General features: G+C 35.4%; 1 protein-coding gene across 7 annotated transcripts in view; it reads left to right on the top strand.

Annotated features, from left to right (window-relative positions):
• THSD7A (thrombospondin type 1 domain containing 7A) overlaps window positions 1-14,909 on the top strand; it is a 431,400-nt gene that overhangs the window by 223,893 nt on the left and 192,598 nt on the right. For 6 of the 7 annotated variants that reach the window (XM_027574087.2, XM_027574084.2, XM_027574088.2 and 3 more), the window contains exons 4-5: window positions 1,445-1,626; window positions 5,866-5,934. In XM_027574087.2, coding sequence (XP_027429888.1) covers window positions 1,445-1,626; window positions 5,866-5,934 — 251 coding nt within the window. The remainder of the gene's footprint in view (window positions 1-1,444; window positions 1,627-5,865; window positions 5,935-14,909) is intronic. The other variant, XM_027574085.2, reaches the window with a different exon arrangement.

Raw genomic sequence — 14,909 nt, 5'->3', positions numbered from 1 at the left:
TCCTGTGTTCTGTCTCCTTTGAGCTTCTTCCTTTTTTGCTTCAAGCTAGGTGTTTTAATCTTTATCCTCTGAGATATTCAAACACCACTAACAAAATAAATATATATTCTGAATCTCTTTCTTCTCTCCCTTTTTGGAGGGTAACAGTTTTTTAGCATGTGTGACCAATTTACAATAGGAAAAGTGTAATCCTAGGATGACCTACATTTGGACTCCATTCTATAAAAAGTAAAATTTTTATTTTAACTCTCTTAATGAATGACTTGTTTGATTTGACTTTCCTTGTCAACCCCCCCCCCACCCCACCCTCTTACTCAGGGCATTAATTTTTTTTTTTTTAATTTACCTGAATATTGTACTTCCTTTATAAACATATGTCAAGAGTGTTGTTCCTTACTGCCCCAGTCCTGCACCTGTGTTCAGCCACTTACAAAAATGACAAAAATGGATGTGAAGGTCAGTTTGACTGTCATGAAACTTTACCATTGACACAGCAGCGCACCTAGATCAGACATATGAAGGCCCATTTAACTTTTTTGTCTAATTGAGATGAACATTAGCACATCCATTTGTACCTGGTTGGCTGTTAATCTGATTACTGAGGAAGCAACTTGGGTAAAGTGACACAAAGTGCTACATGAGCCATTTTCTTTGTGCTTTTAGAATATCCATTTTCCTCGAGGTGGAGAAATGCCATCACTTTCTATCTTTAGTGGCATCGGGAAATGGTTCCCTGGCTATCTCCTTAAAGCACGTCTTGGGCGACAAGCCCCTGACATTTCTTTCACATCATAATGTTGATTGGAGCTTTAATTTAGAACCACAGATCATCTTTCTTGTGTTCCGCTGATTAGAAACATCAGCTATTTTCAACATCCATCAGGCACTCATCATGGATTCTCAGTGCTACAGAAAACACTCATTCTTGACAATAAAGAGAAAAGTCTGAATTGTTATGTTATATTTTTTAATCCTAACACAATTATAATTTTGATCCAGTATGAAGTAGCAATTTTCAAGCATTTTATTAAAGGCAAAACAAATGTTTGGGTTGATCGTCATTTAGAATGTTTTCCATTCCCAGAGTCACTCCTCTTTTGTTTATAAGCATCCCCTGAAAGGGCAAGCCAGAGTTCAGCTTAATTGAACATAAAATTTTATGTTTTCATCATGATGCTCTCTTTTCATAAAATATTTATAAGTAACTTCCAGTAATTGCAATTAAAACAGGATTATCCTAAATTTAACCCCACTTTAAATGGAGCACTGCTGAGGATAGAGGAGAAGAAATTGAAACTGAATCTTCACCACAGATGTAGTAGCCTATGGTTGATTAGAGAGGAAAGTGTTTTTTAGATTAATCTTCAGAAAAAAATATCGGAAGAGCAGAGCAAAGTTTTACTCAATAAACATGGTTGTCACTGCCAGCATTTTCTTTCTTTAGGTATGGCTGGAGAACTACAGAATGGACCGAGTGCCGGGTGGACCCTTTGCTCAGTCAGCAGGACAAGAGGCGGGGCAACCAGACAGCCCTCTGTGGGGGAGGGGTCCAGACACGAGAGGTATACTGCGTGCAGGCCAATGAAAACCTCCTCTCACACTTAAACACCCACAAGGACAAAGAAGGTAAACTGTCGTCTTCTTTTTTTTTGAAAAAATGTTCATCATCATTAGCCATCAGGTAAATTCAAATTAAAACCACATTGAGATAGCACCTTACACCAGTTAGAATGTCTTCTTCTTCTTGAGGACTTAGGCATGAAGACTGAGCATGGAATCACCTTGCAGGGAGATAGAGATAGAGATAGAGATAGAGTTAGAGATACAGATACAGATATTTGCAACATGAATAGCCATAATTCTCTTCACCTCATGGTTGATATCCACTATGGTGAACGATAATTAAATTTTTTTCTTTAAATTTGTTTATTGTTATGTTAATCACCATACATTACATCATTAGTTTTTGATGTAGTGTTCCATGATTCATTGTTTGTGCATAACACCCAGTGCTCCACGCAGAAGGTGCCCTCCTTAATACCCATCACCAGGCTAACCCATCCCCCCACCCCCCTCCCCCCTTGGTTGTAAAAAAAACAATCCAGTTCTGTCTCTGGTCAGTTCTGATTTACTGTCAAGTCTCTAAATTTTCTGACTGCAAGCTCTGAGTCAAAATTTAGCATGAGTAATTAATTATAAAAATAGAATAAAGCATCTTGTAAATAGACACATATAGTGCTCATATATATTCTCAAGTCCAGAGTTTCTTTATATGAGATGTAAAACCTACTTGTGAAAAAGCAGCCCCTTTTGCTGTTTATAATATGGCTGAAAAATAAATATATTGAAAAAATAATGATGGCATTGAGTGAAATATCCATGTGAATTTAAATAAAATAAATATGGAATAAGTGGAGAATACAACTACAGTTAAAAAAAATTAACTCAAAGGCATGACTTTTTTTAAAACCCTTTGATTAAGCCCTCTGACCTGGTGGACGTATCTTAGAACTTTTTTTGGTCTAAATCTCAATTTGAGGAGAAGACTTGGTAAGTGTGCCAAAAGATAAGTGAGTCCAACATGGCCAAGGCTTAAAGTATGTATTAGTATATATTAATATTACTCTAAAATTCTGATCATTATTGGATCAAGTTTGTATTCAATTAGTTACTCTTAAGTCCCCACAAATAGGAATATTTTTAAACAGTGTTATAAGCAGACCTTCTTACCTTCCCTCGACTTGAGGGATAGTAGGGCTCTTATCATTAGACCATTTAATAAATATCTATTAGTTGCCAAAAGAGTTCCAAAAATTGTGTGAGGTAGTGAGGATGGAAATATCAGTACAATTTTTGTGTCAGGAAAGTGCTCATGGTTATCATGAGGGCACACAGTTACAATACAGTATGAAATGCGTTATAACGAGTTTTAGAATAACTGTAGGGGTATCATAGAAACAGAAACATAGAAGAAGTGGCCTACAGCTGAGTGATGACACACACATTCCATACAGTAAGTGGGTCAGGAATGCAAGAGGAAGTTTATTGCAGGACAGCATGTATTAAAGCACACCATTAAAGAAAAGCAAAAACAAAAAAGAAATCTTGCCAAGAAAGATGAGTTTGTTGTATTTGGCAAGTTGTAAATAGGATAGGGTAGTATTTCCTAGCAAATATGTTGGTTGGAAAGGGAAAAGAATAAGAATAAAGACTCAAAAAATGAGAATATTCAGAGAAGAAATCTGATGGAGAGCCAGAAGAGAAGGGAAAGAACCAAGAGAAATGGGTATTTCAAAAAAACAAAAGAAGAGACGACTCCTTTGCCTCCCCTGCAAAATGAGTGGTATGCGTGACCAGCAGCAATTCATGGAAAATAAACACTGAAGTTCTGCATTTGCAACTTGCAAGATTTAATTGTTCTGTAGCCACTAACTTTACGTAGCATGTCAACTCATTTAGGAATCTAGCCTAGGGATACATTTTACTACTAACGTATCTTGAGGTTGTAAGGAAGTAGCATAAAACATGTAATGTTAGTACATTAATATTTTCTTGGCCATTTTAATGGCTACATTTTTAACACTCTTAGGTGGATTTATTATAGCAGTTCTTTCAGAGCAGTATAATTTCATTGCTAGGGTAGATCAGATTTTAGTTTCTGAATGTCAATTATGTCCTGTGGGTTATTACTGTCAAAAGATCCTTCAGAATTCTGAATTGCAACTGGGTATTTTTTTTAAATCGTTTTGCCATAGAGTCTCCCTATCACTATCAGAGCATGGCAGCGCACCAAAAATAAAAGTCACAGAGTAAAAGGAAAACAAAAAGAGTATCATTGGTAAGGTGTGTCTGTTGGACTAAAGCGAATGCCAAAGCAAAGATCCATGGATATGAAAATAATCGATTTGCCAAAAATTAATGTTATATAGGAATTTGTGTCCTTTCATTTCAAATACCAAGAATACTAATAAGCCCCATATAGTCTTCGTAAAAACAGTTAATTCTCCCTAAAAGTTAAAGCTTTTTTTTTTTTTTTCCTCAGAACTGAGGCTATATGAATTTCTCCCCCAGAAGCACTTACCATTTCCCAATGGGAAACTTATTCAATATGCCAGCATCCCAAGGGTGACATGTAAAGACTATAAATATGTGTAAATGGAGAATAATTAGGCTGTGGGCTGTGAGGATTGTGCACATTCTGTTTTCCTTCAATAAATACGAAAGAATGAAAGCTTACTTTATAAAGAGAGGAAAAGTTCTCAAGATAACTTCTTCAATCAATCCTAATAAGAAGGTACTGATCTCAAGTAATCCCGATTGTGTAACCATGAACAACCTACCCCAAGAACAATTCACATTGTAGTTAATATGAAGAAAAGTCTACATTGTCGTTTTTGTAGAGTCTCACTATGTGTTCTATGAATAAATGTCTTGTTTTCACATGTAACCAAGATATTAAAAAATACCTTAACCCAAAATAAAATACTTTAACTCAAAATAAAATTTCCTGATACAGAAATACTGAAAACAAATGATATGAAATTCACATAAAATTCCTTTATTGTCTTGGCACATCACTTTACACAGGAGAATGGTAATGACCACCTTAGTACAAGGACAGGGCCATCTTAAATCACTTTATTCATTGGTGTATTCACTACTCTTAATAGACTCACACCACACCATAAAAATTCTCCTCCCTGGAGCTAATATATTTAATTTCCAGAAAATCAAAATATGTATTATTAAGGTAGTCACAAAGTATGTATTATATTTACAACTTCATATCCTACCTGTGTCAATTGAATTGTATCATCAGAATATTTATTAAGTTGGTGACAGTGTCTATTGTTAGGACACACACATTTCATACAGTAAGTGGGTCAGGAATGCAAGAGGAAGTTTACTGCAGGAAAATATATCTACTTGATATTGGATATAGGATATAGGAAAAATATATCTACTTGATATTGGAGAGTATCCATATTTTATTCATGTACTGCTGCAGGCCATAGGTATCCCTCCCAATCCTGACAACCTTTGCCCTACAATATTCAGGTGAGCAAAATTTCCACTTCTTTAGAAGAAAGATTTGACAAGTTTCTACTGAGAAGAGTTAGTAGTAAAACGCTGGACAATTTCTGTTCAGCTGGCTGATCAGAATTCCAGTAGACTGTGAAGAATGTTCGGCTTATGCTGGCATGAAATCTACCCTTACCAGACTATGACGGGAAGAGGCCTTGCCCATGGGGAGGTTAGCAGTAGCTAGAAAGCTGATGAAAATGTTGCTGATCATTGGATGCATGAACATGAATTGATTGTTTAAAGAGCTCAGAGTGAAATGAAAGTAGATTTTAGCTATGGTAATTCAGGAAATTCTTTCTTTTGGTACAGATTGAACGTGTTTTTAAATGAGGGGAACCAAGAGTGTTGGTTATAAAGCACTATGAAACTTTAGAACATTCTTTTCTAGAAAACCTATCAAAAAATTCACACTGAAATCTGAATAAGGTCTGTGGGATTTGAGGTTATTAAGAAAAAGAGCCTGGATAATGAGGCTATATGATGATAGATAATAAGATTAACCAGCAGAAAGTTTGGAAGATCAATGGAAAGATGGATGGAAGGAAGGATGGTTGAACTGTGAACGGGTACACAGAAAGATGAACAAAGAGTTCTTATTTTCCCATGTTCAGCAAAGAAACAGGGAGATAAAATAGTCACCATCTCTAAATGGAATGGAAATTATTTATAATTAGAGTCATAAACGACTGTAGTTTCCACAAACTAGCCCACTTTGGTCAAAGCTATTTTGGGGGAAGAAAAAAAGGCTATGCTTATGGTGCTGTTTCCCTGTTATTTCAGAAAATAAATATCAGAGTACGTCGAAGTCTAGTGCTGCACCTTTCCTATCCATCACTTTTGAAATAACAGGTAGGTGAGAACATTTTACGTGCCATTTAAAACAAAAATGTGTATCAGAGATTCTCTATACATTTCCTGATATAATCCTTAAACCATCTAAGAAAGATAGACTTTACTTTTACTTTCTACTTTTCTAGAAATGTATCAAATCTGACCCCCGAGGTAGAAGTGCTTTCCTGTTTCTTGACTTTCTATACCATCATTATACAGCTGTAAATTATAGAAAAACATAAAAGGACTTTTAAATTTACCGACTTAAAAATGTCACTAGGAGACCATAATTATATGTACAGATATATAAAATTTGGTTATGAACACTTGTTGAGATAAATTAATGAAAGTATGAACACTTTTCACAATTTATCATATTTCTAAGTACACCATTCTGTGCTCTACTAATCTTAATAAGGTAAAGGAAAAAGGAACTAAATCACGCCATGGCTACCTTTTGGAGACAGCCTACAAGGATGCAGTGGGATGTAGAAAGCACTGTGATACAATTATAGAATAAAAACATAGGAAATCCCCGAAAAGGGGATTTTTCTTGGAAATTACTTCTCAGTGTATTTTGTGGGAGAGAAAGACTGTTAACCCTGTGAAATTTGTGATGAGTAGATTACAAAATAGAAAGTGAGATGCCAAGAGGTGTCAGCTCCTGGGAAAGAAGCTAATAAAAACTTAACATGCTGGGAATTAGATTAAGCTGGTCAGTGGTCTACCCTCAAGGTAACTTCGAATGTTTAGTAGAGGAAGAGCTTACTAATGAGACATCAAGAAGTACTCAACCAAAACAATCAAAAGAATATATATATATAAACAAAATGAGACAGCTTGGAAGCTGTCTTGGAAGACATGAGAAAGGGCTTATAATACCTTTGACTTAGTCGACATTTAATAAACATTTGTTGTTTGACATATTCACTCTCCCCTTTGTAAAATGCTATAATGTTTTTTGTCTGAAAATTATTTCTTGAACATTTCAAATGCATTTAAAAAATTCTTTATTTCAGCAAGGGGCTATATTCACACACACCCTTCATCCTTAAATAAACAATTATTCACACCTCTGACTTTGAATACAGGAAACATGATCTAGTTGTTAGATCAAATGAAGAAAGTCAAAATTCAGGCACTATGCTTCAATTTGGCCACTCATTTAAGAGAACATGTTTTATCTATCTTATTTCTCTTTTCTAGTTACATAATAGCTTAAAACCCTCTTTTGGATTTTCATCTTAAGGCTACATTCAAAAGAACTCTAGACAGATGATCAGGAAACCTCATTTTCATTTCTGTTTGGCCTTGTGTCCTTTTGCGCATTATTTAACTTTATTTGCCTAAAAATACCTATTAAATGATTCTTCTGTTCCATTTCCAATAATATGGCAGATTAGAATAGCTGAAAATCATCCCTTACAAAACATCTAGACAGGCAGGATACAGTATTACTTTAAATGCTTTTAAGTACAGAACTGAGGTCTTGATTAGCTAAATGATTTCCCAAAACAAACCAAGAGGACCGAGCTTTCAGTGTTTGCCCTCAGGCAGTAATGGTGCATACAGGGGCGGGGGAGGGTTACTCATTATGGGGATGTAAGGGGCAGGATGCCAATAAGGGGTATGACATAAAACTTTTAGGCAAAAAAAAAAAAAAAGAGTACAAGCAGAAATACTGCTTTATTTCATCAACCTTAAAGGGTTATCACACCAACAAATGAGTAGAGAAACTCAGTTTACCTATAGAGGACAAGGAAACAGGTCAGCCTCAACCTCAGTCTGAACAAACCCCTCCTAGGAATTCCAACTATGGGCCTGCACTCGCTACTAGTTAGTTAAGTTTCAAATTTATGGTACTTCACTGAGTCCAAGGACCACAAAGCTGAGAAATTAATATAAGAAATGGCATCAGGCCAATAGTACTATTGGATTGCCTGACGTAAGGAAAAGCAAAAACTCTGAAGATGGGCATACCTTAACTTAAGCCACAGAGTTTCCCCAGATAAACTATACCATCAAAACTGAAAACTACATGAGGAAAAATAATCCATATTAAACAGGATTTAAAATACTTAACAAACATTAAGATTAGACTCGCCAGAGACCATAAAAGATGTATGCTAGAACTTACTAAAGATGTAAAGGGAAAAATTAAAACATTAAATATAATGAGTCACAATCAAAAAAGACCAGATTTAAAAAAAAAAGAAAGAGGGGCGCCTGGGTGGCTCAGTCGTTAAGCTTCTGCCTTCGGCTCAGGTCGTGATCCCAGGGTCCTGGGATCGAGCCCCGCATCGGGCTCCCTGCTCCACAGGAAGCCTGCTTCTCTTGTTGTGTCTCTCTCTGTCAAATAAATAAATAAAATCTTAAAAAAAAAAATAAATAAATAAATAATAAGTGAAAGAAAGAAAAAAGTTCTAGCACTGAAAAGTGCTTTTACTGGAAATAAATAAATGGGTAGATTAGACAGACTGAGCTCAACAGTTATGAATAAGCTCAAGACAAATGTAAGGAAATTATTCAAAATGCAACATTGAAGATAGGAGTTAAGAATAAAAGTGAAGTAAAGCATGCAGAATTAAACAAATAAGAGAATGTATAGAAAAGATGAGAGAATTTTCTAGATTTGATGAAAGACAAGAATGTACAAAATCCAGAAAGAATTTCCGAGCAGTATAATAATAAATGCACACTTAGATATAGCGTAGTGCGATTTCAGTTCATCAACTATATAAGGACAAAGCAAAAGGAATAAAGAAAAGGATAGAAATTAACTAAAAAGAAATTAATAAATTTATAGTGAAATTCTCAAAAGCTGCAAAAAAACCAAAATAACAAAAATACGTTGAAAGTACTGAGAGGAAATCAATGTCAACTTAGAGTTATTTATCCAGCTACCTACCATGAAAAACTATGGACAAAATTAAGACAAAAGTGAAAGGGTTTTACCTCCATTAAGCCCTCAGTGAAAGAGCTCCTAAATGATAATGCTTAAGATGAAGGAAATTGAAACCAGAAACAGAAGAATTCAAGATGCCCAAAGAATTTGATAAACATCTGGGAGATCTAAATAAGTACAGATATGATGAAGCAATATTAACACATGACGAAAACACTGTACAGTTGATGAACAATAGTAATCTATGACAGAAGAAAATGATAAAGAGTATATTTTTGGGGAAATGATAGAGATATTGAGCACTCTTATATTTTATTAAGTCATTATTCATTTTAAAAATGTAAGAGTAATTATCAAAGTAAAAATATAATTAATAATATAATTGTATAATCATAGATTATAAGATATATATATATATTCTCCAGTCCAACAAATGAAATAAAAGGGACTAAATAAAGTTCAATCAATTCAATAAAAATAAGATGTTGAATAAGAGAAAACTCATTTTTTTTCTTACAGATGATCTAATTAAGACCAAATAAAGAATACAAAAAAATCTAGAAATAGGACTTCTATATGTCAGAGTCAAAGATTATTTCAGAAAATTATTTTGGTTTAATTATTACTGCATCTATGAGACCAACCAACTATATTATAAAGTGTTCACAGTGATCAAACTAAGAGTGTGGACTAATCAGTCCACACGTTCACCATTGCTGGCTAATATATACATATATACACACATTTCCCAGGCAATAATGCAATCTGTACATATAAAGTGCAGCTGAAATTTTTATTTTCTCCAGGAAATAATGTGAGATTGACTTAAATTATATATGTATGCAATGTCAAAGCTATTCAGAAGATTGAATGGTTTTATCAATTAAATGGATAATTTTATTATCCAGAAAATTTTCTTGGATAATCAAAAATGTCCAGAATATTCTCTAGTATTTTTAGAGTGAAGGATAATCTCCAGAAACATAAAACTCAATAAAAATTATGTTGCTAAAGTGATATTGTTCAATGAAGCATGAATGTGATTGCAAACTTTCAAAATTGAAGGAGAGAAACATCCGAAAGTTCATGAGTACCTGTGTTTCAGACCTTTCTCCCTTTCTGTCATTCGTTTTTCCCAATTTGCTAATGGGAAAGATGCATGACGAGGGCATTGTTACCTAGCCAAAGGTGATCATGTCAAAGGAACTATTAACTAGAGAGGATAAAATTTATTACCTATGTTTGTGTCTTAAACAAAGTCATAGATGGTATGCTGATAAAATATGTGAGTAATATTATGCTAACAAGAATAAAATATTGGGAAATAATCTTTATGACACAAAGAGATGTTGATAGGCTAGACACAGTAGAATTTCTCCAGCAGCGTGAAGTCTAATGAAATCCTTAAAATACCTAAACTTAAGTCCCAAATGCTCAGTCTACAAGAAAATAATAGAAATAACAATGATGATAACAGTGACAATATTGATTGAATTTATTAAGATACTATGTTAATTGTTTGGTTGCTGCAAAGATTAAATGCTTAATGTGGGAAACAAACAGTTGGAATCAGTGACTTAATGTTAAACTCATTCTGTGTCCGTTCTCCAAAGTGTTATTCTTCTCAACATCAATCAATCTGATGAAGTACTACAAATTTGGATATCCCACTTGATATTCCTTCATTCAGTCAATAAATACTTATTGAATAATTATTAAGTTGCATCATTGATTTAGATGTTGAAGATAAAATGTTTAAAAAAAAAAAAAACAGACTTGATCTCTGTCCTCAGGGAGCTCATAGCCTAATCGTAACCTTGTAAGTATAGTTTTATTTACTGGAGTTTCAAAAAACTGACTCTGCCCAAGGCTGACATGGAGAGACTTCTACAGACTTCTACAGTTTGAGATTCTTCATTTAAGCCCTGAAAGAGCACTACAACCGTGATCCATCCTTAATAAAGGGCCTTCACCCTATTCACTGGGTGAATTATTTTTCTAGAAAGTATAGAGCCTCAGAATGTAGTTTAATTATCACCTGGATGCTTTAAGAAAATGCAGAAATTCTCGAATGTTATACACTGAGATTATGATTCTTTAAGTCTGGAATGGGTTTAGGAATCTCTTTTATAAAAGCACTATTGTGATTATAATCAGGAGTTGATTTTATCAGAAAACTCATGAGAGCCCTTTTAAAAGCCTTTCTAAAACTATAGGAGAGGGCGCCTGGGTGGCTCAGTTGGTTAAGCGACTGCCTTCGGCTCAGGTCATGATCCTGGAGTCCCGGGATGGAGTCCCGCATCGGGCTCCCCGCTCAGCAGGGAGTCTGCTTCTCCCTCTGACCCTCCCCCGTCTCATGCTCTCTCTCTATCTCATTCTCTCTCTCAAATAAATAAATAAAATCTTTAAAAAATAAAAAAAAAAAAAACTATAGGAGAGACTGGGACTGGGGTAGGGAAGCTCCGGGTTTTCTAATCCTCAAAGTTTATATAATCTAAGGGACCCTTATTATTATAAAAATTTTTTTTTAAATCCAAAGTTCCCAATACAAAATCACTAAGATCTCTGCCAGAGTCTTCTCAGAAGGGGACTGTGCATGAGAAGGGTGCTGAACCTTAAGCTTCCTGGGCTTCTCCACAAATCTGTACCAAATTCTAAACATAGATTTTTGCCCTCTATTAGATCCAAAGAGAATCACTGCCTTAAGATGAGACACAGAAACAAAGGCATATGCATGTCCAGAAAACGGGTTTTCCACCTTTCTGGAGGTCAGACCAGGGAGGCTGGGGTGCCTGGGAAAAGTCACTATATGTCCTCCGAAGTGAAGTAGAACCTTTAATTCTAACACTGGTCTTATTTTCACTCATCAAGCCTAGTTTTAGCTTCCTGGGTGGCAACTCCACTAAACCTTGCTAGTAGTTAAGCTAGGAAATTAGAGAGGAAGAACACCTAACACTCTGAGATACTGTTTCATCTTACTTCATACCTGTAACCCCAGATGGAACGAAGCCATGGCTATTTGTGAAGGACCTTCCATTAGTGAAAGAAAGATGGTGGATAGAATGTCACATAACCTGACACTGTCAAGTGACTGTAGTACATGTGCTTTTTGTAACCCTTAAGCACTTATTTCTCTGAGTCCGTTGTAGATGAATGATAGCACCAGGAAGAATTTTGAAACTAGCACTCAGGGATGTGCACTGGTGAATGAATAGCATTTTTTTTTTCAGAGGCACACTCCTGCTCTCTAAGAATGTAAAAGAAATGGTTTGTGGCTCACTGTTGCCTGCCTTGCTGATGATTGCTCAATAGGGAGTAGCTACTCTCACCAGTGTTAACAGGAGTACAAACTACACTGTGGAACTCATTAATATTTATTCCTTCTAAAAGCAGTGGGCAATAAAAAGGGAAATAAACCAGGGAGAATAGCAGTGGGAAAAGGAAGCCATGACAACAGATTCATCTTGGAAAGGTTTCACCATTTATTGCCCACAAAAATACACTCGAAATACATGATCCATATTGTTATATTATTAAACTGGAATCCACTAAAAATACCTCCCATGGAGTGAAGTCATTTTTAAAAAAAAATTATATGTTGAACATAATTCAAGAATTCAAAGTAGCCATCCATATTCTTGTAATTATACGCCTTTGATGTACTTCTTTACAATTTCACATTTTTTATATTTAACAAAGCTACGTGTTCTCAGTGTCAGAGTTTGGGCTTTGTCTGCCTATACACAAGGACAGTCTCTAAGCTAAGGATTACCTATCTGTTGCAACAGAGACCAGTTGTCATCTCTGTCATTTTTTTTTCTTGATGCTCCTCTACTTTCTGCAGTAAAAGCCCTTCAGCCATTGTCCCCAAACTATCCAAACATCTCCTCCTATTTCAAATAATCTTTTTCACACCATAGGGCCTCAGTGATTTCTCTTCACCCAAAGCCAAAAGCCTTCTCATACTATAGTTCACAATTTACCACTCGATTACATATAATTCTATTATTTTACAATTCTCTCATGAATATTTATGCCAACCCCCCAATATTTCAAGCTTCTGAGGAGGGCATTGTGTTTTTCCCCTCCTAAATTTTAGCATTAATATCCATCATTCTTACCAGAGGTCTGGGTATCTTTGGCTGATTGTGTCTTTTAGAAATATTTTAAGACAGAGAAAACCCTTCAGTCAAAGGATCTTGACTTCCTGGGTGTCTGATTCACAGAGTTTCATTTCAGAGTCATCTCTATGTCTCACCAACTTCATTCTTTTCCTCCTTTGTTTTCCTGTCCTCCGCAGAGGCCTAATGAGAACATATATAAAACACATCCCAGGGCGCCTCGGTGGCTCAGTTGGTTAAGCGACTGCCTTCGGCTCAGGTCATGATCCTGGAGTCCCGGGATCGAGTCCCACATCGGGCTCCCTGCTCAGCGGGGAGTCTGCTTCTCCCTCTGACCTGCCCCCCTCTCATGCTCTCTCTCAAATAAATAAAATCTAAAAAAAAAAAACACACATCCTAGCATAAAGCCTTGCACTTATTATTTGCCAAAATGAATAGTCATTGCTTTTGTTTATATCTTTACTTTTCTGGTTAATTTGAAGAAAAGGGAGGGATATTTTAAATAGTTTTACTCTAAACCTTTTACATGTAGTAAAGGCCTAATGGTATACCAGCCTTCCCAGTTGAGAAACATAACAGAGGATGTATAATTCATGGAGTCTCTTTACGATATGTCCCAAGATCCTGCGTTGTACTTACATTATATATGAAATTGCTCCTTTCTTGGAAAGAGTAGACTTTATTTGTATTAGTCCAAACTAAAATGGAATGTAACTAATTTTATTGCTAGAGTTATGAGAGGCAGAATAATTACAGCTTCCCTCGCTTTGCCATGCTGAGTCCTTGACAAGTTTAAGCAGCACTCCATTGCTCAAGAATTCTGAAGGAAATGCTCGCAGGAACCCTGGGATTGTTTGATTGCTCTAAAAACACTTTCACCATTGCTCAACCTGAGAAGGCCACCCTGGTCCATCTGCCCGTTACATTACACAGGATTTCTAGGCATCTAAAACCACATTGATCAGGCAGCATTATGCCATGGAGAACTTATCTCTTCTTGTCCAAATAATATTAACAATAATATGGAGATGGAGAAAAAAGAATTTTCAGAAAGGTCATTGTTTTACATGTCCTCAGCTAAGTCTGATTAGAAAGTCTTCGATCAATTAAGTACCCAATTCCTGAGAAATTTCTAGAAGTAATTTGAAATAAAATCCTGTTTTTCACTCAGAAAGCTGTTAATCAATTTCTCACTGTCTTCCAAATATATCTCCATAGCAAAGGGGTAAGAAAAGGAACTAACACATTGTGATAATATCTTTCCATTAATACATGACTAAATGGATAATTGGAGAATAATTTTCCTAGACAAACTAAGATAGTAAGTGATAAAGGATGGACTCAAGCCATTTTTTTGTTTGTTTGGTTGGTTGGTTGGTTTTTTGTTTTTTTGTTTTTGTTTTTTTTACTTCGAAATCTAAACTCCAGTAATAGCCCTTTGAATTTGCTTCAGAGTAAATGGCTGGGTACAATCACTGTCTACAACTTTATCAAAATCACAGAAGTAAGTGGATTATATTATCTGATGTTATCTCTATTACAAAAATAAATAAAATGCCATAGAGACCTGCCTCTAATAACAGAAAATTGAAGGAAAACTAAACATAATTTAAGCCTTTTTAGGAATCATCTCAAAGTTTATTCCTGACATGGTTCTATAAGGTCAATGCCGATTCTTTCCAATGGTTATTTGAACAAGTGTTATATTGAATCATATGAAATTGCTATCTTTGTAGGTCAAGATCTGTAGTCTAGTGGCAATTTCATATGGTTCAACTGAATAAGTGCCTTTATGGTTTTGTATCGTCACCTGGTGTGATCTACTCTTTGTCCCAGACTTTCCACTGTCAGAATCAAGCCTGCAGCTACTGGCTATGAATTATAGTCAGTGTTTTCACATGAACAATATGCATTTGTGCTGTATGTAGCATGCTTTAGAGAGAGCAATGATTGTCTTCTATAAAAAT

The sequence above is a fragment of the Zalophus californianus genome, chromosome 12 (genome assembly GCF_009762305.2).
Source record: "Zalophus californianus isolate mZalCal1 chromosome 12, mZalCal1.pri.v2, whole genome shotgun sequence".
Classification (NCBI taxonomy): domain Eukaryota; kingdom Metazoa; phylum Chordata; class Mammalia; order Carnivora; family Otariidae; genus Zalophus; species Zalophus californianus.
This window is presented reverse-complemented; position numbering and strand designations above follow the sequence as displayed.